This window comes from Triticum urartu, chromosome 5A, assembly GCF_056163025.1.
Source record: "Triticum urartu cultivar PI428250 chromosome 5A, HENAU_Tu73, whole genome shotgun sequence".
NCBI classification, from domain to species: domain Eukaryota; kingdom Viridiplantae; phylum Streptophyta; class Magnoliopsida; order Poales; family Poaceae; genus Triticum; species Triticum urartu.
In genome coordinates, this window is record NC_141877.1 from 425089100 (window position 1) to 425113209 (window position 24110).

At 44.3% G+C, this 24110-nt stretch overlaps 2 protein-coding genes, 1 long non-coding RNA gene and 1 pseudogene across 4 annotated transcripts; 2 read left to right on the top strand and 2 right to left on the bottom strand.

The window, feature by feature from the left end:
• Window positions 1-8878: 8878 nt before the first annotated feature.
• On the top strand, window positions 8879-9602 carry LOC147971717 (low molecular mass early light-inducible protein HV90, chloroplastic pseudogene; annotated as a pseudogene).
• Window positions 9603-10866: 1264 nt separating this feature from the next.
• LOC147971718 (uncharacterized) lies at window positions 10867-14450 on the bottom strand. Its single transcript, XR_015604801.1, has 3 exons — window positions 12954-14450; window positions 12616-12767; window positions 10867-12501 (listed from the first exon to the last, which is right to left on the bottom strand). It is a non-coding gene; the product is annotated as an uncharacterized LOC147971718 (long non-coding RNA).
• On the top strand, window positions 12863-18397 carry LOC125531271 (glutamate receptor 2.8). 2 transcript variants are annotated; one of them, XM_087526295.1, is made up of 5 exons: window positions 12863-13227; window positions 14256-15574; window positions 16273-16576; window positions 16959-17365; window positions 17724-18397. In XM_087526295.1, exons 1-5 carry the CDS (start codon window positions 12969-12971, stop codon window positions 18213-18215), a joined length of 2781 nt encoding a protein of 926 aa, XP_087382421.1. In that variant the 5' UTR covers window positions 12863-12968; the 3' UTR covers window positions 18216-18397. The 2 variants fall into 2 exon arrangements, with proteins under 2 accessions (XP_087382421.1, XP_087382422.1); XM_087526296.1 differs by having other exon boundaries at window positions 13145-13227; window positions 14271-15574.
• Window positions 18398-18989: 592 nt separating this feature from the next.
• LOC125531272 (tRNA-thr(GGU) m(6)t(6)A37 methyltransferase) lies at window positions 18990-22042 on the bottom strand. The gene is made up of 9 exons (XM_048695683.2): window positions 21906-22042; window positions 21697-21818; window positions 21503-21621; window positions 21212-21407; window positions 21005-21097; window positions 20373-20432; window positions 20192-20266; window positions 19626-19706; window positions 18990-19496 (listed from the first exon to the last, which is right to left on the bottom strand). Exons 1-9 carry the CDS (start codon window positions 21967-21969, stop codon window positions 19140-19142), a joined length of 1167 nt encoding a protein of 388 aa, XP_048551640.2. The 5' UTR covers window positions 21970-22042; the 3' UTR covers window positions 18990-19139.
• Between the last annotated feature and the right edge of the window lie 2068 nt (window positions 22043-24110).

Sequence of the window (24110 nt, forward strand, 5' to 3'; positions counted from 1 at the left end):
TTCTTCTCCACTATTCCTTTCTTCTTCTCCTCTTTTTTTCTTCTTTTTTTTCTTCGATTTTCTCCTCTAGCTATTCTTTTCTTCGAGGGTTCTATAGGGTCGAGGGATCGAGGGTCGAGGGTTCTAGGGCTTCGACGCCCACGTCACATGTATCTCACGCCCATATCTTCTCCTCTTTTTTTCTTCTTCTTCTCTATTTTCTCTTCTTCTCCACTATTCCTTTCTTCTTCTCCTCTTTTTTTCTTCTTTTTTTTCTTCGATTTTCTCCTCTAGCTATTCTTTTCTTCGAGGGTTCTATAGGGTCGAGGGATCGAGGGTCGAGGGTTCTAGGGCTTCGACGCCCACGTCACATGTATCTCACGCCCATATCTTCTCCTCTTTTTTTTCTTCTTCTTCTCTTCTTCTCTTTTTTTTCTTCTTCTTCCTCTTTATTTTATTGGAAACGAGGGTCGTCGAGGGTCAGGGTCGCCGAACGGTAGAGGAAACCCTAAATAGCAAGTATCGTGGGTGTGAGATACATGTGGCCGTCGGTGTCGGACACTACATCCACGTCCCACAAGTGGCGCGAGCTTCGACGCCCACGTCACTTGTGGGACGTGGATGTAGTGTCCGACACCGACGGCCACATGTATCTCACACCCACGATACTTGCTATTTAGGGTTTCCTCTATCGCTCGGTGACCCTCGACGACGCTCGTTCCCGATAAAAAAAGAGGAAGAAGAAGAAAAAAAGAGGAGAAGAAAGAATAGAGGAGTAAGAACTCCTCTATTCTTTCTTCTCCTCTTTTTTTTCTTCTTCTTCCTCTTCTTTTTTTATCCTTGAAGCGTTGTCGAGGCCACCCCAAACCCTAGAGAAGCAGTGTCGAGGCCACTCCAAACCCTAGAGAAGCAGCGTCGAGGCCACTAATTAATATTAGTTCAACATTTTTGCCACTAATATATCCATCTGTCATGTTTGAATAATAATTGCCATGTTGTCAATATTTGTAGAAACTATGGACACCGCCTGAGACGAAGTACAAGAAGAGTTGTTGGGGGACATAATCGCACGAGGAAGTGATGCCATCTGCTCGTTGTTTCTCAACGACACCGATGGTCTGGAAGCAGCTGGCTATGATTATGATGGCTCCGGTGACCTAATGCCGGTGCAAGAAGGAGACCGTGAGGACGGCTCCGGTGACCCAATGCCGGTGCAAGAAGGAGACCATGATGACGTCTCCGGTGACCGAACCGAGTCCGGCCAGGTATATATATTAGTTAAGCTTCTGCTGACTAGCTAATTGATGCATTCATTGTTTTGGTATGTACACATATTAATTAAGTATTTGTTCTTTTTTCTAGCCCTCTGGATCGAGCACAACTTCGGTAAAGAGACGAGGCCCGAAGAAAAAGTTGAGCTCGGATGAAAAGTTTGAGATCATAGCAATCACGCCTGACGGCCAACCGATTGAACCCCTCCAGACAAAGAGCGCATTTATTGCTCAGTGCGGGGTTTTGGTTAGGGACAAGATCCCGATCAGCATCCAGCAATGGTTTAAGCCGGCTACAGAAGACCCTGAGGTGTCTTATGTCAATGATATGCAGAAAAATGATCTTTGGACTGAGCTGAAGTCAAATTTCACCCTATCGCCAGAGGATAATCCAGAGAAGCCACTTAAAGAGCAATTAATCAAGTCTTTTGCTCTTAAGAGGATGGCAGAACTATTCAGGAGGTGGAAGAAAGAGCTGAATAAGTTTGTCGAAAATAATGAGACACCAGAATTCAAGGGCAGATATGAGAAGATCAGAGATCAATGGCCCGCATTTGTGGCCCACAAGACATCGGAAAAGAGTAAGAAGATGTCGGCGATAAACAAGCAAAATGCTGTGAAGAAGAAGCATCACCATCGCACGGGGTCAGGTGGCTACCTTGTAGCCCGGCCTAAGTGGGCCAAGACTGAGAATGATCTGGTTGATAAAGGGATCGAACCAGAGACAATTAACTGGCTAGACCGTTGCCGTACTTGGTTCTTCGGGGCTGGCGGAACCTTGGACCCTGTAACAGGGAAGTGCATTTGGACGAACGATCAAATGGACATACCAGTCAGGAAGCTTCAGCAGTATATCGAAGCAGCGCAGCAAGGGACGTTCTTTCTAGACAGAGAGAACGACGAGCTCACAATGGCCCTCGGGAATCCTGAGCACCCTGGACGGACACGAGGCACGCCAGGCTCCATTCCGTGAAAGGTTGGGTTTCCGGACGCAAGCGGTTACAAATCCCATGAGAGGAGGAAAAAAGTGCAGCAGACCCAAATGCAGGCGCTGCAAGCAAGGGTACAAGCGATAGAGGAACGAGAAGCAAATCGCAGCAAACGTACTGCTGAAGCTTCCCCCGAAGCTACCCCGCCATCTCAGCGGAGAAGCAGTGTGGCTTCCACCGAGCTGCTTCAGCCGGAGCATGCCTTGACGGCTCCTGCCAGCTATCCCATGGATGCTATCACGGAGTCTCAAAATTGCCACCTTATGACGCAATGGATGAATTTGAAGGTCAAGGCGGTTGTTGGCTCTGTTTATCCTACTGAACCCGGCGCAACTTTTCACTGCCGGCCGAATCCAGAAGGATATGCTAGGGTGATGGTGGATGAAATAACGGAGGGATTTGAGGACCTCCAGCTTGACCACCCTATCGGTGAAGGGGAGACTAGGTTGGGGTCTGCTCTGAAGACTCCATGCCTATGGTGGAAGGAGCTCATCAACCTTCCGAACTGGACGCCTCCGCCTCCTCCTCCTCCTCCTCCGGCAAGTCAGGGCACTCCGCCTCCTCCACCGCCTCCTCCTCCGGCGAGTCAGGGCACTCCACCTCCTCCACCGCCTTCTCCTCCGGCGAGTGATGATCAGGGCACTCGATCGGCTCCTTCTCCAGCGCGTGGCGGCACTCCGCCTCCTTCTCCGCCTGCGCCGACGCGCCCGAGCAGCCAGCCTCCTCCTTCTCCGCCTCGTCAGCAAGGACGGAAGAGACCTGCCGCCGCTCCGGCTACTCCGGCGCGTCGTAGTCATTCTCCTCCGCCTCGTAAGCAAGTAAAGAAGACAACCGCTCCGTCTGCTCGGCCGGCGTCTAGCAGTACAGCCAGAGGCGGGAGGAAATATAGATTTGGTCCTTCTCTGAAGACTCCATAGAAGTTACCATACGAGAGGACCCCGGAGGAGAATGCCGAGATCGCACGAGAAGAAGTGAGGAACTACTTTGAAGGGGTGAAAGCAAAGAAACATCCACCTCCGGAGGAGAAGGTAGATCCGGTGAAAGCGAAGCGCACTCTGGCTGCCCTGACAAAACCACCCAAGTCTCCGCCGAAAGGAAACTATGAGCGCATTATTGGAAAGGAATTTGCCGAAGCGGGGCGGTCGGGAAGTACTGTCAGTGATCAAAGGCTGAAAGAACGACGAGCTGGGAAACAAATTGCCCAGCTCGGTGAACAAGCGAAGCAATCGTGCCCCCCGCTCAAGGTGCCTAGCGACAACGTCGCTAATGATCCGAGGATGGTGCCCGGTTATAGCAATCTTGGCGATTACCTGCCCGACGATGTACATTATGATTTCATGGAGGTGCAGATACAAAGATACGAGTACGGGAAGCCTCTCGTCAAAGATGAAAGATCTCTATCAACGATGATGCGAAGATTGCATAATTGGTACTTGAAAATCTGCAGAGACTCTGGGGGAGGAGTACTTTGTATGTGAAAGTTAAAAAGGAGCATGACCTCATTGGAATTGAAATGTTGCCTGTTACATTTGAGGAGTTCTTTCAGTTTTTCAATCAATTGGCCCTCGATAAAACAACGGTCACCTGCTACTGTCTGTAAGTAGTACTACTTCTATCATTAAGTCTCTCTATATAGCTCAGCTCTTTCATTGCATGTATTTATAATCATCCTCACTATATTATGCAGATTGAAGATCGCCGAATTGAAGAAAAGACAAGTCGGTGATATTAGGTTCATTAACACATATCTCATAGATGCAACTCAGGTTAAATTTCATGCCGCAGCTACCGAGGCCAACTTGCTACAATCGTTGGCAATAAATGAAAACAAAGATATAATACTCTTTCCTTACAACTTCAAGTGAGTGTTACTGTCTTGTGCGTATTCGGTTTCCCTTATATATTAGTCAAGGTTATAGTAATGTAATTGATGAGTTATGCATGCGTGTGCAGTTTCCACTATATTCTCCTAGAGATTAAGCTTGAGCAGGGACTAGTAACCGTCTTAGACTCAAGACGAAAAGATCCCCAGGACTATGCAGACATGACTCAAATACTCGAGAAGTAAGTTAAATCGATCATTATCCACCATATCAGCAACTTTGTTCATTTCCTGATATATCAAGTAATTGTTTTCTTTGTCCGGCAGGGTTTGGAGAAAATTCACCAGAAAAGCTCCGGGACTGCCGAAGGAGCTGCAATTTAGACACCCGAAAGTAAGTACTATAGTAGCATGTTCCGCGCATCTACTAGTGATTCAAGCGCTAGCTTCATCAATACCATTTGGTATTCTTGCTTATCAGTTTGATTGACCTCTATTTCTTGTAAAGTGGTTGTGGCAGGAACAAGGGAATGATTTCTGTGGATACTACGTTTGCGAGTCCATCCGCCACACGACCTGTGAGCAGGGCTACACTGACGAACAATATGAAGTACGTAAATAACAACATTCATAATTTTATTTTATTACCATCATTTGTGTTGAGTTTCATTCATTCATATATATATATATGTATTGACCCCCTTCTTTAAATTAGGTGTTTCGGAAGCGGGATGAACTCCTAGCACCAGCTCGCATGCGAGCAATTCAAGAGGAATTGGCGGCATTCTTTCTTGACCACGTGATCGCTGAAGACGGAGAATACTATGTGGACCCTGAGTCCGTATGATTATATTTGTAAGAGATAATTATTGTATATATGTAGCCGATAGTGTCGGATAGATATACGAGAACTTGTTGTTCGACCAATCTCTCGGAGAAGGAGAGGTGGTCGATATCACTTCTCTCTGTATGCATATATGTTCATGACGATCTTCTGTTTCCTTCGTTTGCTTACTAGCTAGCTAGCGTGTCTAGTCCTCTCTATACGTATGTATAGTACGTAGCGTCGACCAAGCACGGACATAAGAGAGGACACTTCTCTCTATTAATTATAGCTAGCTAACACAATATATGAAACACCTAAATTAACCCCCCAAAACCCCCTACCCCCCCTTTCAAAAAAAAACAAAAACCCCAGCCACAGAAATGCTGTCGCGTGGATGCCTATTGGTCCCGGTTGGTGCCACCAACTGGGACCAAAGGGTCTCCTGCCTGGGCTCCGCGCACAGGCCACGTGGAGGCCCATCTGTCCCGGTTCTGGATTGAACCGGGACTAAAGGGACAGGGCATTAGTACCGACCCTTTGGTCCCGGTTCCAGAACCGGGACAAAAGGCCCTTACGAACCGGGACAACAGGCCCTTCCTACGCACACGCAAGATCATGGTGATGCATAGCAACGAGAGGGGAGAGTGCCGTCCACGTACCCTCATAGACCGTAAGCGGAAGCATTATGAGAACGTGGTTGATGTAGTCGTACGTCTTCATGATCCGACCGATCCAAGTACCGAACGTACGGCACATCCGAGTTCAGCACACATTCAGCTCGGTGACGTCCCACGAACTCCGATCCAGCAGAGCTTTGAGGGAGAGTTCCGTCAGCACGACGGCGTGATGACGGTGATGATGATGCTACCGACGCAGGGCTTCGTCTAAGCACCGCTACGATATGACCGAGGTGGATTATGGTGGAGGGGGGCACCGCACACGGCTAAAAAATCAACTGATCAACTTGTGTGTCCTCTAGGGTGCCCCCTCCCCACGTATATAAAGGAGGGAGGGGAGGCCGGCCGGCCTCTCTAGGCGTGCCAAAGGGGAGGAGGAATCCTCCTCCTAGTAGGAGTAGGATTCCTCCTTTCCTAGTCCTACTAGGAGGGGGAAGGAAGGAGAGGGGGAGGAGAAGGAAAGAGGGGGCGCAGCCCCTCCCCTAGGCCAATTCGGAGTAGGCCCATGGAGGGCGCGCGGCTAGCCCTCGTGGCTTCTTCTCTTTTTCCCTTAAAACCCACTAAGGCCCATATGTATTCCCGTATTCCCGTAACTCCCCTGGTACTCCGGAAAATACCCGGATCACTCGGAACCTTTTCGATGTCCGAATATAGCCTTCCAATATATCAATCTTTACGGCTTGATCATTTCGTGACTCCTCGTCATGTCCCTGATCTCATCCGGGACTCCGAACAACCTTCGGTACATCAAAACACGTAAACTCATAATATCGATTGTCACCGAACTTTAAGCGTGCGGACCCTACGGGTTCGAGAACTATGTAGACATGACCGAGACTCGTCTCCGGTCAATAAACAATAGCGGAACCTGGATGCTCATATTGGCTCCTACATATTCTACGAAGATCTTTATCGGTCAAACATCATAACAACATATGTTGTTCCCTTTGTCATCGGTATGTTACTTGCCCGAGATTCAATCATCGGTATCTCAATACCTAGTTCAATCTCGTTACAGGCAAGTCTCTTTACTCGTTCAGTAATACATCATCCCGCAACTAACTCATTAGTTGCATTGCTTGCAAGGCTTATAGTGATGTGCACTACCGAGAGGGCTCAGAGATACCTCTCCGACAATCGGAGTGAAAAATCCTAATCTCGATCTATTCCAACTCAACAAGTACCATCGGAGACACCTGTAGAGCATTTTTATAATCACACAGTTACGTTGTGACGTTTGGTAGCACACAAAGTGTTCCTCCGGTATTCGAGAGTTGCATAATCTCATAGTCAGAGGAATGTGTATAAGTCATGAAGAAAGCGGTAGCAACAAACTAAACGATCATCGTGCTAAGCTAACGGAATGGGTCAAGTCAATCACATCATTCTCTAATGATGTGATCCCATTAATCAAATGACAACTCATGTCTATGGCTAGGAAACTTAACCATCTTTGATTCAACGAGCTAGTCAAGTAGAGGCATACTAGTGACACCCTGTTTGTTTATGTATTCACACATGTACTAAGTTTTCGGTTAATACAATTCTAGCATGAATAATAAACATTTATCATGATATAAGGAAATAAATAATAACTTTATTATTGCCTCTAGGGCATATTTCCTTCAACCCATACCCGGCAGACGTCCTGGTTGGGACCTCAGGTCTTAGATGTTAGGTTTGGCTGCGAGGTCTGTTTGGTACTAGGACTATCATCATCCCTTCATCACTTGGATAGGAGTAGCGACACTTTTGTTGCCTAGACGGTGGCTTCAGTCTTACTGTTGTATGACTTTGTAAGATTTTGTGTGAATAATTAATAAAATGGCTGCATGCATCGTCCAGATGCAGAGGCCGGGGGTCCTCCTTCATTTCTAAAAAATTAATATGATCTTTATGATGCGCCCTTGAAGAATGTATAACTGCTATGAATACAAGAGAATTGTGTTACACGTTGAACAAGTTTGCATATATATTACGTTCTTCACATCAAGTCTCATGTAGATGTTGTATGTCGGAGGAGCACATCGATTTCTTGGTGCATAAAATATTTCCGAAGTCATGCACATATGGCTATATAATGTGCAGAGGGGCACAGATTCATGCAAAGTATTTCCATAATCGAACATGGCTATATAAATTGCAGAAGGGGCCCAAATTTCCCGCGAAATATTTCTTGGAGTTAAAATGGAGTTCACAAAAGCCATGAAGACGCCCACAAAGAGTCTATGATGATAGGGAAGATCGCCAAGAATGTCATGGGGACTAGCAAGTGGCAAGCTGTTGCCCTCCTTTCCTCGATGAGTACCTTACCCCGGACATCACCAATAAGCATCACCAATGCTCATCAAATGCCTATCAAGGCTTCAAGAACGTCGACAAGACAAAGACATAAAAACAAGTACCTCAGACTAAGTTTATTGATCAGCACAAAGAAGACTTTGATGACTCGGACTCTAAGGGACTCTTGTTGTGATAATGGCTTCGATCCTACTTTAGGCTATATAAGGCACCTCATGACAAGGAACTCATTCACTCCCACTTTAATAAACTCAACAGGAGGGGTCACTCTCCCCTCTCTAGAGGAAGGCTTGATTGGAGGTTGAGAATGAGAGTACGAGAGACCTAGCTAGTAAGGCTTCGGACTAGTGAAGAGTCGTGGGTATACCTTGTTGATAGATGTTTCTTGAACACCAACTATTACTTTACTACTAAAGTATTTAACAATAATTATGGTAGGAATGCGACATGTTGTGAGCTGCAACCCACCGCAGCGGGCGGCCTCCTCCTCCTCGGCATCGACCAAGGCAAACTGTTGCCAAGGAGGTTCCTCACGGCAGAGCGCCACAACCACGCCGTTGAACTCTGGGCCCATGCGACTTCGCTACGGACAGTGAATTCGCCCTGCTCGACATACCGTCAGGCGTGGTGCAGGCCTGATGGCCCTAGTACCACTATTGAGCCATTGTAAAGAAAAATAATAATCTTCATAGTTTCATGAATACCAAGTACCACTTACGTCAGATCAATGTATGCATGCGGCATGATACTCAAGTGAGTACAGCAATTACCGTCGAGGAGAAACTTTACATGCTGCTTTCCTGCCTGCGAGGTTCCCAAATTTACATCTCGTACGTGTCTATCAAAGTGCTGTGCGCCGACAGAAGCTTGTCCTAGATGCATTTCACGGCCGGGAGCTGCTCGCGACGTGGGCACCGTCGCGGCCACCGCGGCCACCTCGTCAGGGGTTGGCTCGCGGGGAGCGTGGCCTATAAATTGTGCCCACGCACTCAAAACATTACACCAGCAAACACTCGGCGACACACACAAACAGCAAGTAGCAATCGTCTGCCGATTCTTCCCTTCTCTCCTTCGTCCACCTTCCACCTGATTAATGGCAACCATGGTGACCATGAGCTCCTTCGCCGGTGCGGCCGTCCTGCCACGCGGCTCGGCTGGCCGCTTCGGCGCCCGGTCTTTGCCAGCGCTGGGCCGACACGCCCTCGTTGTCAGAGCACAGACCGAGGGCCCAAGCGCATCACCGCCAAACAAACCCAAGGCGAGCACCTCGATCTGGGACGCGTTGGCGTTCAGCGGCCCTGCCCCGGAGCGCATCAACGGGCGCCTCGCCATGGTAGGCTTCGTGACGGCGCTTGCGGTGGAGGCAGGGCGCGGCGACGGGCTCCTCTCGCAGCTCGGCAGTGGCACCGGGCAGGCGTGGTTCGCCTACTCTGTGGCGGTGCTAACCGTGGCGTCGCTGGTGCCACTGCTCCAGGGCGAGAGCGCCGAGGGCAGAGCCGGCGCCATCATGAACGCCAACGCGGAGCTTTGGAACGGTCGCTTCGCCATGCGCTCGGTCTCGTCGCGCTCGCCGCCACCGAGATCATCACCGGCGCGCCCTTTATAAACGTGTAAACTAGCTTTGTTGTCTCGACCGGATAACACAACATGTAGCTAGTACTAGTAGGGCATGTAAATGATGAGAGCTGATCACCCTTGTATTCTTTGCAGTACTACTGACTAAAGACTGTTCATAAATATGGTGATAGTACAAGACATTGGTGGAAGAGTTTGCTGTATCGGCTAGCAGGGACTCGTTCGTGTACATACGGGGTGCATGGTCAGGATTTACATTATGGTTAGTTTGGTTGTGGTAGACTTGATCCATACAAAAACTATACAAGACATAGATCGAATCCTACACTAACCGAACCAGAATATACAATAACTCTTAACAAACTATACACGCACGGAATACATAAAACATCCCCCTTGTATGATGTTGCCTGCTGATTTATCAGTGGACGGCCGTTGCTCCTAAAAAAAATATCTAAGTTGAGATTGCGTCGAAAAACTTCTCGTTGTTTGACTATCAAGGGCTTTGTAAGCCCATCTGCAACTTGATCGCCTTGGGTATAGAATGAATGTTGAGTAACTTGTTTTCTGCTCTTTCTTTGACAAAGTGATAGTCTACTACAATAGACTTGGTTCTAGTATGAACCATAGGATTTGTCGACAGATAATTGGCATCAATATTATCACACCTACTTGTGGGTGATAAACACCAAGCTCTTGTAACAATGATTGAAGTTTCAAAAAAAAATGTAACAATGATTGAACCCAAATCACTTTTTTTTTGCGGGGAATGGAGTGTAACAATGCTCCAAAAATTACTTTTGTTGCATTTGCAAGAGACCTATATTTTGCTTCTGTGTTGAATCTTAATATTATATGTTGTTTTCTTGCACTCCATGATACAAGATCATTTTTGGAGCATAGACTTTTCGGTCACGATTTCCACGAGTCATTCCATAATAAAACTTTACAAGCACTCAAGACATTTGTCAATGTTTGCCAAAAAAAATCAGAATTTTATTATTTATTATTGTTTTCTTTTTTTTTACTGTTGACACGAGCTACGAAACATTGTGTCCATCCCAATCTCTCCTACACACAAAAAGAATTGTAAGGTTCTGTCTTCCACTTCATCCTTCGTTTAATTTTAAGTACATTCCTCCCTCCCTCTCTCTGCTTTGATTCTTTTCTCCCACCTTTGGTTTTTTTCATTAGTTTTCCTTGAAAACAGCCTTAAATGTCTTGGCCTTTTTTTGACTTGCCAAATTATTATTTGTAAACCAATAAGTTTTCACCAAATAAATGATTACCAGATAACATCTTAAATTTTATTTAGGTACATAAATCATGGACAGGATTTAGTAAACATTTATTTACACAATCATATTAATATGAACATGTAAATCACAGGTTAACATGCTAGAATATTTATATCATGTTGCAACGCATGAGCAATTATCTACTCTCTCTGTCCGGAAGTACTTGTCCCTCAAACAGATGTGTCTAGAGGTAGTTGCCGAAAAAGGTTTTCGCCCTGCTTTATATATAAAGCACTGATCCAGTTACATCCAACCTCATACAACCCCACACCAACACACACAGGGCAAGATACAAGAATGTTGGGAACAGCTACACCACCCAACACAACTCCAAGCCATCTACAGGAAGGAAGAGAGAGCGCCGCTTGAAGTCGCCGGAGGCCTCAACCATGAACGAACCATAGCGAAGAGTCGGAGCTGTGCACGACGAACCGATTGCTCCAAGGCGGAGCCTTCAACAAGGTCATGGCACCTAAGTACCACCACCGCCCGATCAAGGTTTCCCCCGGAGCAACACGGAGGAGGAAGAGGAGCCACGGCGACGCCTTCAAGAAGGATAGGACGCCCGTAGGCGCTGCCCCCGCCGACCTAGCAAAGCCAGAAAGAGTTTTCACCCGGCAAGCCCTCTTCTCCTCCAAGCCGGAGTGCCCCAAGCACGCTGCAAAACCACCGCCACCAACCGTCGTACCCAAGCTACCACGCCGCCAGCACGACCATGGTAACCGGCCAACATCCAAGCCGCGAGCTCCGCACACGAGCATCGTGCCTCCCACCACTGAGGCCGCTGCCCCGACATCGAGACCACCCCTCGACCGCCGCCGCCGCACACCGACATCGTCAACCGGTGAAGGGGCAGCAAAGACCTCTCTTTTCGCCCGAAACAAGCTCCTTTGGCAGGAGCGGCCGGCAGTCAGATCTGGGCAGGGAAAACGCCGACGACCAGCCGTGCTACAGCCACCCGAGACGCCCGATCTGGCACCTCCAAATCCCGACGACGGGGAGTCCGGGAGGCACCCCTGCCTCCCCCCTCATGACGCCCTTGCCACCCACCAGCCAGCCAAGCCAAACCAAAGCACAAGAGGAGCCGCCACCAGCAACCGATTCATGCGCCACGACGGCCGTAGAGGAGGAGTCGAGCATACCGCTGCCGTGCCGCCACCTCCGCCAGCCCGCACCGGAGAAGAGAGGCAGCCGCCCGCGACCTGTGCCGACCACAGCCCTTGCCACCGGAGGAGAAGACGGCCGACCGCCGCCGCCGCCCCAGGCACACACCGCCATCATGTCGCCCGTCGCGCGGTCGCTGCAGACGAACCGCCGTGGTGCCCGGCGTCAGCGCCGCGCCTGGCCCGGGGTGTTGACCCGCGCCAACCCCACCACGCGGGAGGACGAGGATGCCCCGCCGCCGCCGGCGCCGGCCGGCCTTTGCCCGGCCGAGCCCCCTGGCGGCGGCGATGGAGGAGGGAGGAGGGGAGGGGAGACCAGCAGCGCGATCTAGGGTTCCCTCCCCGTCGTCATGCGGGCGCGACACGGGAGGGAGGAGGGAAGGTTCTTTTTTTCAACCTTGGACTGTATATGTCTGAAGCCATCTAGACGTAGTTCACAAATGAAAAAAAAACTAAACCCTTCGCCAAGAGAAGATTTGACTTAAGAGTTACCTTGTTTTAGAAGGGGCAATAATTCACTTCCTTGTTATGGACAAGGGTCCAGTTATCTGTATGCAAGGGAGAAACCATCTGACTTCAGCACTCCTTGGCTCCTTTCCTCTTGTATCAGTAAGAGGAAATAAAGTCATAGTAGTGACATCAGTCCATAGGACTTCTTCTCCCAAGTTGGACATGTGCATTTTCCTGAGAAGTGAACCAAACTAAAGTACATACCTGTTGGGGTAAAGAATATCACACTGAGCCAATCATAACTTCAAAGACCATTTCAAAGTCTGTCAATCATCACACATAGAGCATTTCACTAATACATCCAAGTCAACCATCACAAGAGCCAATAGAGAAGACGTCCAGTGGAAGCCTCTGACCTGCTATGAGGGAACAACGCGTCAATGGGATCATTCCATCATTCAATAGGAGGCAAGTAAATTTCAACTTAAGTTACATTTTTTTATGAGATCAACTACCATTAGTTAGTGTAGTCAACTACTGAGACAGATGTTGAGTGCCTCCTCAAATGTCTTGATAACCAAGTGTAAGGAGAGTCTGCAAACCTCACGGCTCAGCAGATGGAGCTCGCATGTAGAGTCATCCTGCTCCTCTTGCTGCCCATCAACCTTGCTGTCGCCCAAAATACTTCGAGCGAAGAAGCACAGGAGCTCCATGTTGGGGTTATCCTTGACTTGGGGTCCACTGTTGGCAAAATGGCACGGACCAGCATTTCACTGGCTATGGAGGACTTCTATGATGTTCATCGGAACTATAGCACCAAGCTTGTCCTCCACATCAGAGATTCCATGAGTGATGATGTCCAAGCTGCATCTCAAGGTACATGTTCTCAACTGTTAGTCATAGGCCACTGCATCCGTTTCGGACCCAAAAAAAAAGGCCACTGCATCAGCTCATTCTGCTATGCTGCTGAAATAATGGACTATTTGCACACTCTGTTCATCAACTGTGCATCTTAGATTATGGGTGAACCAACATGAAGAAGAGCTCTGCCTACAAGCATTATTGCGACGTGAAACCTGATGTACTAAAACACAGTAGAAAAAAGAAAGGTCAACAAAACCATGGAAATCAAGAAACTAAAAATATTCATATTCCGGCCCCTAGTCGTTTCACTTGTTGTGGAGAGAAGCAAGTAAACATGACCCACTTAATGACAACTGAATCATACCTACAAGTACAATTAGGAAGCAACTGAGCATCACATAACATTACTATTAAGACCAATTAGATTTCCACATCACATCAAACTGTTCCAAAGATAATGTCCAGGAATTATTGCATTCTATTCACCAGGGGTATTGCATCAGGACCACAGGTGCCAGTTTTTTTGATGTGTTAATGAGCACACTGTTGCCAGTTCTTCCAGTAATATCTACCAAGGAAAAAGAGGGCCAGTAACACAAATGCAGAAACTAGGAAAACTATGAATACCCGCAAACCACGGAAGCAGTGATATAGCAGCTATCCTAATGTCTGGACGAAACAACTATATATCCTTGTCACTTGCAGTACTATTCTGAAATATAAAGCACCATATGTTTCATAATATATATTTACATTCCACTCTGTGCACAAAGAAGTAATATTTCAGAGCCATCAAGAGGAAGCAACACAAATATAATATGAGATAAATTATGCAAATTGGAAATCAGGCAACTATTTTTGTAGGTAATCACCTATTTCACTCTTCTAGATACTGTTCATACATGTAAGTGGCAACATTTCTGAAAACACACAGCTCCGGCAGATGGATTATCTGTAATTATTTGGGATTTATGCATATTATGAATTTCATTCAATGTGCGATGTTCAACTAAAGTTTGTCTCGATGTGCAATTATACAGCTATTGACCTGCTAGAGAATTACAATGTAGAAGTCATCATTGGTCCTCAGAAATCTTCGCAAGCTATATTTATCTCAAAACTTGGAAACAAAAGTCATGTCCCAGTCATATCCTTCACGGCAACAAGCCCATCTCTATCATCTAAAACTCTTCCATATTTTGTGCGAGCAACAATAAATGACTCAGCACAGGTAAATTGCATTGCCTCCATAGTTAAAACCTACGGGTGGAGAGAGGTGGTGTCTATCTATGAAGACACTGAATATGGTAGAGGTATCATACCATACCTTGTTGATGTGCTACAAGAAGTTGATGCACGTGTTCCCTACCAAAGTGTGATCCCTTTGTCAGCAACCAGTGAACAAATTACTCTAGAACTCTATAAGCTGATGACAATGCAAACGACGGTCTTTGTTGTACATATGTCATTTACCTTGGCCTCCCTCTTCTTTATAAAGGCAAGAGAAGTAGGGATGATGAACAAAGGATATGCATGGATCATGACAGATGGAGTAACCAATCTAATAGATTCACTGAATCCTTCTGTCCTAGAATCATTGAATGGTGCCTTAGGTGTTGAGTTTTATGTTCCCAAAACCAAGGAACTTGATGAGTTTGCCATGAGATGGAATATGAGGTTCCAGATTGACAACCCAACCGATCCACCATTGAAATTGAACATCTTTGGACTATGGGGATATGATACAATCTGGGCAGTAGCACATGCCGCAGCAAAAGTTGGACTTGCAAATGCCACATTTCAGAAACCAGGTGCCACAAGAAATTCAGTAAGTTTGGAAACCTTGGAAACATCTAATAATGGTCCAAAACTGTTGCAAGCAATCCTGCAGAATAAATTTAGAGGCCTCAGTGGCAATTTTGACCTTTCAAATAGGCAGCTGCAAATTTCAACATTTCGAATAATAAATGTAGTAGGGAAAGGATGGAGAGATATTGGATTTTGGACAGCACAAAATGAACTCTCGCAGCAATTAAATAAAACCAGACGGGCAACAACACATCTAAATCCAGTTATCTGGCCAGGAGAGTCCATAGAAGTACCCCGAGGTTTTGAGATTCCTATAAGCGGGAAGAAACTTCAAGTTGGTGTGTGCACAAGTGGATATCCAGAATTTGTGAAGGTCGAAAAGGATCATATCACAGGTGCAACTAAAGCAATCGGTTTTTCAGTGGATGTATTTGAAGAGGCAGTTAAGAGACTTCCTTATGCAGTCCCTTATGAATATGTACTATTTAGTACCAAGGATGACGGAAGTATGGAAGATTACAATGATTTTGTCTACCAAGTTTATCTTAAGGTATGAAAGATTTCAAGTCCTATGTATTCCCAACTTGATTTTCTTTAGTTATTAGTAACAGTTAAGGCCTTGAAGCATGAAACCAAACTTGCACACATACATCTTGAGGTACGAAAGATTTCAAGTCGTGTGTATTTCCTACTTGATTTTCTTTAGTTAGTATAAACAGTTGAGGCCTACCCAACTTGTTTGGGATAAAAGGCTTCGTAAGTAAGTAAGTAAGTAAGTAAGTATAAACAGTTGAGGCCTTGAAGCATAAAGGTGAACTTTTTCCTACTATAAAGGTTAACTTGCACACATGCCATTTAAAAAAGGTTTCCACACAATACTATAAAGTATAAACCCATTGTTGTCATCCTTCTTCACTACTTTTGAGGACGTTTTCATTCCCAAAAAAAAAGGGCCCTGTTCATATATGCTAGTCTCATCGTCTATTTATAGTAGTTCTCATTAGCAACCAACCTAAGCATGTGAATGATTTTTGCAGTATGCAGAACCAGTTATGGACTTATGGTAGTAATAAACTTTGAATACCAAGGGAAACCCCTATTGGATGGCAGAAGATAGTATAGACAATTAATTTACTGAGTGCCAACCTTATTTAGTTTTCCATATTCCAAAATTCTTTTTTTAACCAGGCATATTTCAAATTATTTTCTATCTGCTCAGCTAATGATTCTTTTTTTTGGCCTTCACAGAAATATGATATAGTAATTGGAGATATAACAATAAGGTATAACAGAACATTCTACGCTGACTTCACTCTGCCATACACAGAATCAGGAATAGCAATGGTCGTTCCAGTCAGGGATAGCATAAACAAGAATACATGGATTTTCTTGAAGCCGCTAGAACCTGGAATGTGGTTTGGAAGCATCGTATTCTTTATCTACACTGGTGTGGTCGTATTAATATTGGAGTTTCTAGGCAATAACGAGAACGTCTGTGGACCAATTCCCAGACAGTTGGGGATTATGATCTTTTTCTCCATATTTGAAGAGAGTTGAGTACACTTACCGTGATAAATCCATTTCCCATGTTGGTGCATAAAATAGAGCATTTAGTATCAAGCTAAGAGATCTGAATGGGAAGACGGTTATAGAAGCCTGATGTAACTAAAACAGCTCCACAATTAACAAATGGAGAATGCATCAGAAATTTCTTAAAACACATTTGGGTAACATTGCATTTCTAAAAATGTGATAGCTCATTACAACACTGTAGTAGATATTACTAGATATTTCATATGCACTAAATAGAGGAGAACAAAGTAATTATCATATACTTTTAACAAAATTATTATGATATCTATGTTGTGGTTTTCAACTTCAGCCTCGAGCTGGCAAAAGTATAACTAAAATTTATTTTCTCGTAACTTTTGCAGAAGAGCTTGTGCAACGCTTTCTGTCCCGGATAGTTTTGATCATTTGGTTGGTTTTCCTGATGGTACTTACATCAAGTTACACTGCAAGCTTGACATCAATGCTAACTGTACAGCAGCTTCAGCCAACTGTAACAGATGTGCATGAGCTCCTAAAAAGTGGAGAATATGTAGGATATCATCGTGGCTCCTACGTCAAGGGACTTTTGGAAGAACTTGGTTTTGACAGGTCGAAGATCAAGCCCTATAATTCCCCTGATGATTTTCACAATGCACTTTCAAGAGGAAGCAACAATGGTGGTATTGCTGCACTTGTGCATGAGGTTCCATACATTAAACTATTTCTGGCAAATCACTGCAAAGGGTACACTATGGTGGGACCAATTTATAAAGCTGCAGGTTTTGGATATGTAAGTTGCACTGCATTAAATGCGCTTTCGCACAATATCCTTCTAGAAAAAGTAAACCTAAGTTAACCAATTTGTTTCCCCAGATAAAAATTAATGCCGGCTAGCAATCACGTCAGATACGTTTGAACATCCTATAATCATGTTGGTCTAAAATAAGCTACAAAATTATTATGCCTATGCCTAATAATAAACTTGCGTAGCCAGATGGATTACTGAAATGTTCTTTCACTAGCGTTGATACTAAGTCCAATTATGCTTGTAAGTTATACTTTTACTTGCATCAGACAAGACAAGATACGGTGGTGTCTGTTCTCCATTTGGTAAATGAATCAATAACGTGGTCATATTTCTTACACAGGCATTATCAAAGGGAAATCCCTTGATTGGAGACATCTCCAAGGCAATCCTCAACGTAACTGGGGGTGATACTATGATTCAGATTGAGAAGAAATGGATTGGAGATCGAAACAATTGCCAGAACTTGGGCCCAGTAACTGGTTCAAGCAGACTCACATTTGCCAACTTCAGGGGATTATTTATCCTTACTGGAGTTGCTTCAACTTCTTCCCTTTTGATAGCATTGATAATTTATTTCTACAAAAAGAAGCACAAGTCAACAGAGATTGTGTTAGACAATGAGAATCGACCAGAAGAAAGTGGAATAAATGAGGAAAATAGTGAGGCCCAAGAAGTAAATCAAGGAGGAGATGAACAAAATACACAGCAAGCAAGCCAGGGTGAAAGTGGGCTAGAAGAACAAAGCAGTTTAGAAGTGGTATCTGAGACAACTGACAGACAAGCATTGTTATGCCCAACAATGGGCCAACTGTCGTTTTCAGGGGTAAAATAGAAAAAAATACTAGCCTGTAAGTGGAACTCATCTGACGTTCAGCACATTTTTAGCTCCCTGTTATCTCAGCGAGCTCCCTAAGCTAATATGTTCAACCCTGGAAATTAGCATTCTTGAGCTACATGTGTAATATAAATAGTCATTTGTGCCAGGGTTTAAACTTGTAAACAATTAGAACTGCAGAATCTCATTTTATTTGACTGACTACCAATCTCCTGTATTGCTCAAGTATAGCTTGATTAAACCCCCAAAGGCAAGCTCATCTAATTGGATTCATCGTGCATTTCCAAACTGCTTCTTTATGATCCCTGCAATTTCAACAATTTATATATGTAACTGGCATATGTTTTTACAAGTGATGTGGTGTCATGAGATATTGATTGAATGCTACTCATCCTCTATGAGATTGATAAGCCAATAGCATATCCAGACAGAACAGGTTATTACAGTGAGATGGTGAATGATAGCATGCATCCTAGCTGAAATGGTAACCTAGTAGATGCATACCTTCTTACAGGAACTTTAACCTTGACAGTGGAAACCTTCTAGCTGATCAGTGTTGAAGATAACTGTCTTGCTCAAGCTGTTAGCCTTAATTCCATTTGCCGATTTACTCTTCCACGTTTCTGATCCTTCATGATATGAATCCCCTTTTGAACTTTCTACTTGTCAAACACTTAAGTTTTCAAGCCAACATACATTAAAAAAATGACGCATGTTTATGCTATGTAATACGCATACAAAGATAAATCCAAAGTTTAGAAAGAGCGATGATTATATGGCAAATCATTATATATTCTCCACAAATTCAGGTGCATTATAGAGTACTGGTTGCTACTGAATTCATCAGCCTCATGATATTGTACAGCGTTGTGCAGCTTGTGCTCCTGCGACTTACCAAAAGTTTTATCTAATACTACTCTCCTACAAAGTATTAAGTTTATCCCTCCATGTTAAGTAGCTACACCTGTTTTGGTTTGCAGCACTGGGGAGAAGGGCTGCATTGTCAACAATGATGTTGGAATTTTCATCGATTTTGTATGACACATCAATGCCTTCCAGATGAAGGTGATAGACTACGATCGAGCAGGAGTCAGCGGCTTGGTAATCTTCTTTGTTTCTGCAATCCTTATCAGCTTTGCTACCACAATCATCCGCCTTGCTTTCAATGGTCACCTGGTGAGGGCGGAGTCGCTGAGACAATGATCTGATGTCCCAGGAGAGCACCTCCTTGATCAGGTCCTGAAACTCGTCTGCTGAGGCATAGAGTGCCTGCTTTTGCTGAAACAAATTAAGTTTCATGAACTTCAAGTCAGAAACTGGCTTTACAGTATATTGACCAAAATAACAACATTTGGTAGAGAGTATACAAAGAAGATACAAAATTTTCTGAACAACAAGAACACTTACTACATGCGCCCAGCAATTGGAAAGTGAAGAAATGAAGTGCTCAGAAAAGTGGATAGACTCCACAACTAATGCACCATCAACCTGCTTGAACAAAATATCCAGCATTACTAGATGGCAAATAATCCAGGAGTAAGCTGATTGGAACATAGCCATAAGAGGTCCACAAGTGCCCCTGCCGCCATCAAGGTTATATGTAGCAAGTAAACTATATGTGATACTTTGACAAAAGCACAAAAACTGAACTTTTGGCCTATAAACGATAAATAAGATACATCTATTGGATTTTCAAGATACTGAGCTTCCTCTAAGTAATAGTATCAAAGTAGAGAAGTTTGTAAGAGAAAAAAAAGTGTAAAACTGCCTAAAGGGTGAAGAATAAATATTTCCGGTCATGTAGGGATGTTTAGGTAAGAGAAAACATCATCTGAATACAGAAGAGTAGCTATAAACATATACAATCTCGAAGGAGTACAAAATAAGCATGTTCTGAAGAACAAACAGAAAAATAAATGAACTGTAAAGATCAAGAGAGTAATGGATGGAGTAACATGCCATATAGTATGTACCTCTAACCAATTAGGAATAGTCGCGCCTTCAACGCTATCAGAATATGGCAGATATGGTTTAATATCAAGTACAGGCTGTAGATGGAGGTGCAATATATTAGGAAGAGTTCGCAACTAACATTGCTGAATTTGTTCAAATCAGTTGTATAATGTTGGGGAACATAAGCACTTAATGCAGTACCGTGCCATCAACCAAATCTACTCCAGAAAGCAAAATTGCATGTCCATCCACTGCCTCCACCTAGAAAAGGCTCAAGTAAAAGTTAAGACATAAAAAATCTCAAGGCATAATAGAATTCTAAGCAAGAATGACCAAAATAGGCAATAATCTAATTTAATAAAATATTGCACACTGTGGTCTATCCTACAAGGTTATACTTATACAGAGGCATGTGATTCAGTTCTCGTCAATATCCAATCAGGCGCATTAGTTACTTTTCTTATAGTTGAAGTGACAGTTTAGCATGTATTGCAGCATTGGTCAGAATACAACCTCTCCAGATAGCATCTCTGTGTGGACACCTGTAGTGCAAAAGATGTCCTTCCACACAATGTAAGCAACAAACTGATAATTATTATCTTTCAGATTACTTTCTACAAGTTCCACAAATGCTAGCAGTCCTAAATCTAAGTACATTTATATGTCATGGCCCATCAATATATGTTCCAAATAGCTATAGTATTCGGATATATACATTGTGCTATTTCTGAGTGACACCTCCACTACATCCTTATGCGACGCAGGCTATAGATAATTAGGGACAATAAAATAAGAAGAAAAGGCTGGGTCCCAGAAAGATACTTATTACTTACCTTTGCTACACTGAGTCCAATTGGATTAGGTCGATGCGGAGTTCTAGTCGCCAAAACCCCCATCTTGCCGCCTTTCAATCTAGGCACTCTCACCTTCCATGAAAACAGAAGAATTCACTGGTTCAGCCCCATATCCATGATAACATTCAGAACAACAACTATCTGATTAAGAACTAGAACCAGCTAAGGGCCAACAACAGATCACACCTTTGCTTTTAGCTTGGATCTAGCAGGGTCTTTCCACATTTTATCAAGATCAGTGTTCAGATGGAACACATAGAGGATCCAACAATGCGAGTAACTAGCAAGTCCCTCTAGCGCTTCGGCCGCAACACGGGCAGGATTAAGCACCACTGTCGCTCTGGCCAGCGGCACCACCAAAGGCTGTCTCGGTGTACCATTCCTGCAGAACAAACACCCATACACATAAGACCACACGCCTTCACGCATACATCACCAACTCCGAGTAATCAAGCTCATTAAGTGACAGAACAGCACCTGGTGGAGAAGCAGGACTGCACGCTGCCGATCGGCGCCATCGGGTACGACGCCGGGGCCTTGGCCGGTTTCCCCTTATCCGGGCTCGCCCCCTGCTCGCTCAGGGCCCTCCGTAGTGACTGCCAGAGTCAAAGCGAAGCAATATGAGATGAAATGCGCAAAGTTGGATCTGCGGAGCTTCGTGGAGGGCCGACCTGCTGAGCCCGAACCCTGCCGCGGCGCTCTGCGGCGGCCTTCTCCACGGCGTCGGCCAGGGAGTCCTCTAGCTCCCGCACCCGCGCGGTCAAGCGGCCGCACTTGCGTTTGTAGAGCAGGCCTGCAGCAGAGAGTAGGTGGGCCGGTGAGGAAGGAGAGGCGATTGTTTGACACTTGGATCCACGAGGTTAGGGGAAAGAGGGAGTACCTGCGAGGACGGCGGACGCCGCCGCCGCCGCGGCGAGGGCGGCGAGGCTCTGCAAACGCGCCATGTCGCGGTGTTTTTTTGTTTGCCGAGGACGCTCTCAGAGGCCGGTCAAGACAGTGGGAGTAGCGGCCCAGACCCGAGGAAGGAGGAGTTGGGCCGAACTTACCACAACAGTGTGCGTAAACATGTTTTTCAATAAAATCTTCTCAAAAAAATAGTTTATCTCAAAAAAAATGTTTTTCAATACAGTAGTTAAGAGCAACTCTATGCTAGAAGAATCAGCCATATATACATCCAAACTGGCAGTTCGGTTTGGAGTACCATATAGTACCGACTAAAAAAGTCTAACAAAATCGTCATCCATCTTTCAATCGTCACTTTTTTTGAACTTTCTCCACGCGTGGCCTCCCAACCTCTATATGTGAACAGTGGGTATGAAGGCCTCGTTTAGAGCTTGCTTCAACCCAACTGCCTAATCTCAAAAAAAAAATGCCAACGCATATAAAAGTTTTATCAACCCTGCAGCCCCATGGCAACCCGAAGCATCTGCATAGGAAGCAATGAAGATGGGACGACGCTTGTGATGGCCGGCCGCTGACTATTTTACCCCGGTTTGCCACATGAGGGGCTACACGGGAGTGGAGATGGTGTTGTTCCTTACTAAACACCAATTCAAAAACTTACAAAAATTATCTCATACTTTCTGATCCCCCCCCCCCTTCCTATTTCTGGTTCTTCCCATTTGTTTTCCTTAAATAAAATGGCAAACATTTTAATACTTACCAAAAAAATATGGTTTTCTTTGATAAACTAATAAATACTTAGCAAATAAATGTTTACTGTTCTTAAAAAAGTTTTATCAAATAAAAATTTAGATTTTCTTTTGGGCCTAGGAAAAACGCAGAGGAAAATATGTGACTTTAGAAGAAGACTCACAAGACAAATATGAGACACATAAATCAAGGACAAGATTTTATCATGTAAACACTTATTCGCACAATCATATTAATATGAACATATAAATCATGCGCTAACACATTACTCCCTCTGTTCCAATGAATAAGATGCGTACACATTCCATGATTCAACTCTGACCATAAATCAGACAAATCAAACATTGGTTATATGTGATGAAAATTATACCGTCGAATTCATATTGAAAAGAAGTTTTTAATGGGATGATTTTTAAGTCACAAAATTATAATTAAATCTAATTTATGGTCAAAGTTGAATTTTGAGAAACATATGAGCCTTGGTAATTGAAATCAAGGAAGTAGAATAATTATACCCCGCTGCAACGCACGGACATTTACCTAGGTAGACACTTTAAAAGTGGTTATCATGTTATTTCCACAATATCATCGATACTACCTCATCAGGGTTTATTAGGCCCCTTGCATTTTGGGTCCAAGTTTGACCTAGTATTTGACTAAAAATATATAAAGTATATGCTACACAAAGTATATTGTTAGATTTATATTTGGAAGAGGTTTTCTATGGTATAACTTTTATGACATATAATTTATATTTTATTAATTAAACTCATGGTCAAACTTTGGCTCAAAATGAAAGAGGGTCTAATAAACCCGGGCGGTGGGAGTAGATGATTTGCCTGCTAATAATCAAACAAATTCTCCTGCACAATTCTTAAGCAATCATTACGACCTGTAGTGGAGAACTGATTTGACTCAATTGTCACTGATGCAACTATTCACTTTGTAGGTGGAACTGAACTACACATAGGGGACTCGAAGAACAATGGTAGTATCGCTTAAATCGTCAGATGCTGGATTCGACCACTTGATGAAACAGTTTTGAAGGTCAATTCTGAGATTCTCCTTTTTTGGTTCTACACTGTCACAAGCAGCTTGTAGAGATAGGCTATTAACTTACACAAGAATCAATTTCTTCTTTCATGACACGACTGGAAAGAAACGGCAAAACGACTTTGCAGAGAATAGGAAAAGTTGAAATAACATAAGCGACGAAAATTCTCTCCCAAAACGACCTCAAGAAAAAAATGATAGTAGGAGTAGATGATTTCCCTGCTAAAGATCAGACAAATTCTCTTGTATAGTTCTCAGGCAAACATTATGATTTTTTGTGGACAACCGATTTCCATTGTCACTAATGTAGTTATAGTGTTCACTTTTGTAACAAACTAAACTACAATTAGGCTACTGGAAGAGCAATGGTACAACATAA

Excerpts from the sequence above, each read along its gene's own strand:
- LOC125531271 (XM_087526295.1), top strand. The coding sequence starts at position 12,969 with ATGGAGCTCGCATGTAGAGTCATCCTGCTCCTCTTGCTGCCCATCAAC. Across the intron at positions 13,228-14,255 it reads TGTCCAAGCTGCATCTCAAG|CTATTGACCTGCTAGAGAAT; the intron begins GTACATGTTCTC and ends GCAATTATACAG. Across the intron at positions 16,577-16,958 it reads TTTCTCCATATTTGAAGAGA|AAGAGCTTGTGCAACGCTTT; the intron begins GTTGAGTACACT and ends TAACTTTTGCAG.
- LOC125531272 (XM_048695683.2), bottom strand. The coding sequence starts at position 21,969 with ATGGCGCGTTTGCAGAGCCTCGCCGCCCTCGCCGCGGCGGCGGCGGCG. Across the intron at positions 21,098-21,211 it reads GATCCAAGCTAAAAGCAAAG|GTGAGAGTGCCTAGATTGAA; the intron begins GTGTGATCTGTT and ends TTTTCATGGAAG. Across the intron at positions 19,497-19,625 it reads CCAATTGCTGGGCGCATGTA|CAAAAGCAGGCACTCTATGC; the intron begins GTAAGTGTTCTT and ends AATTTGTTTCAG.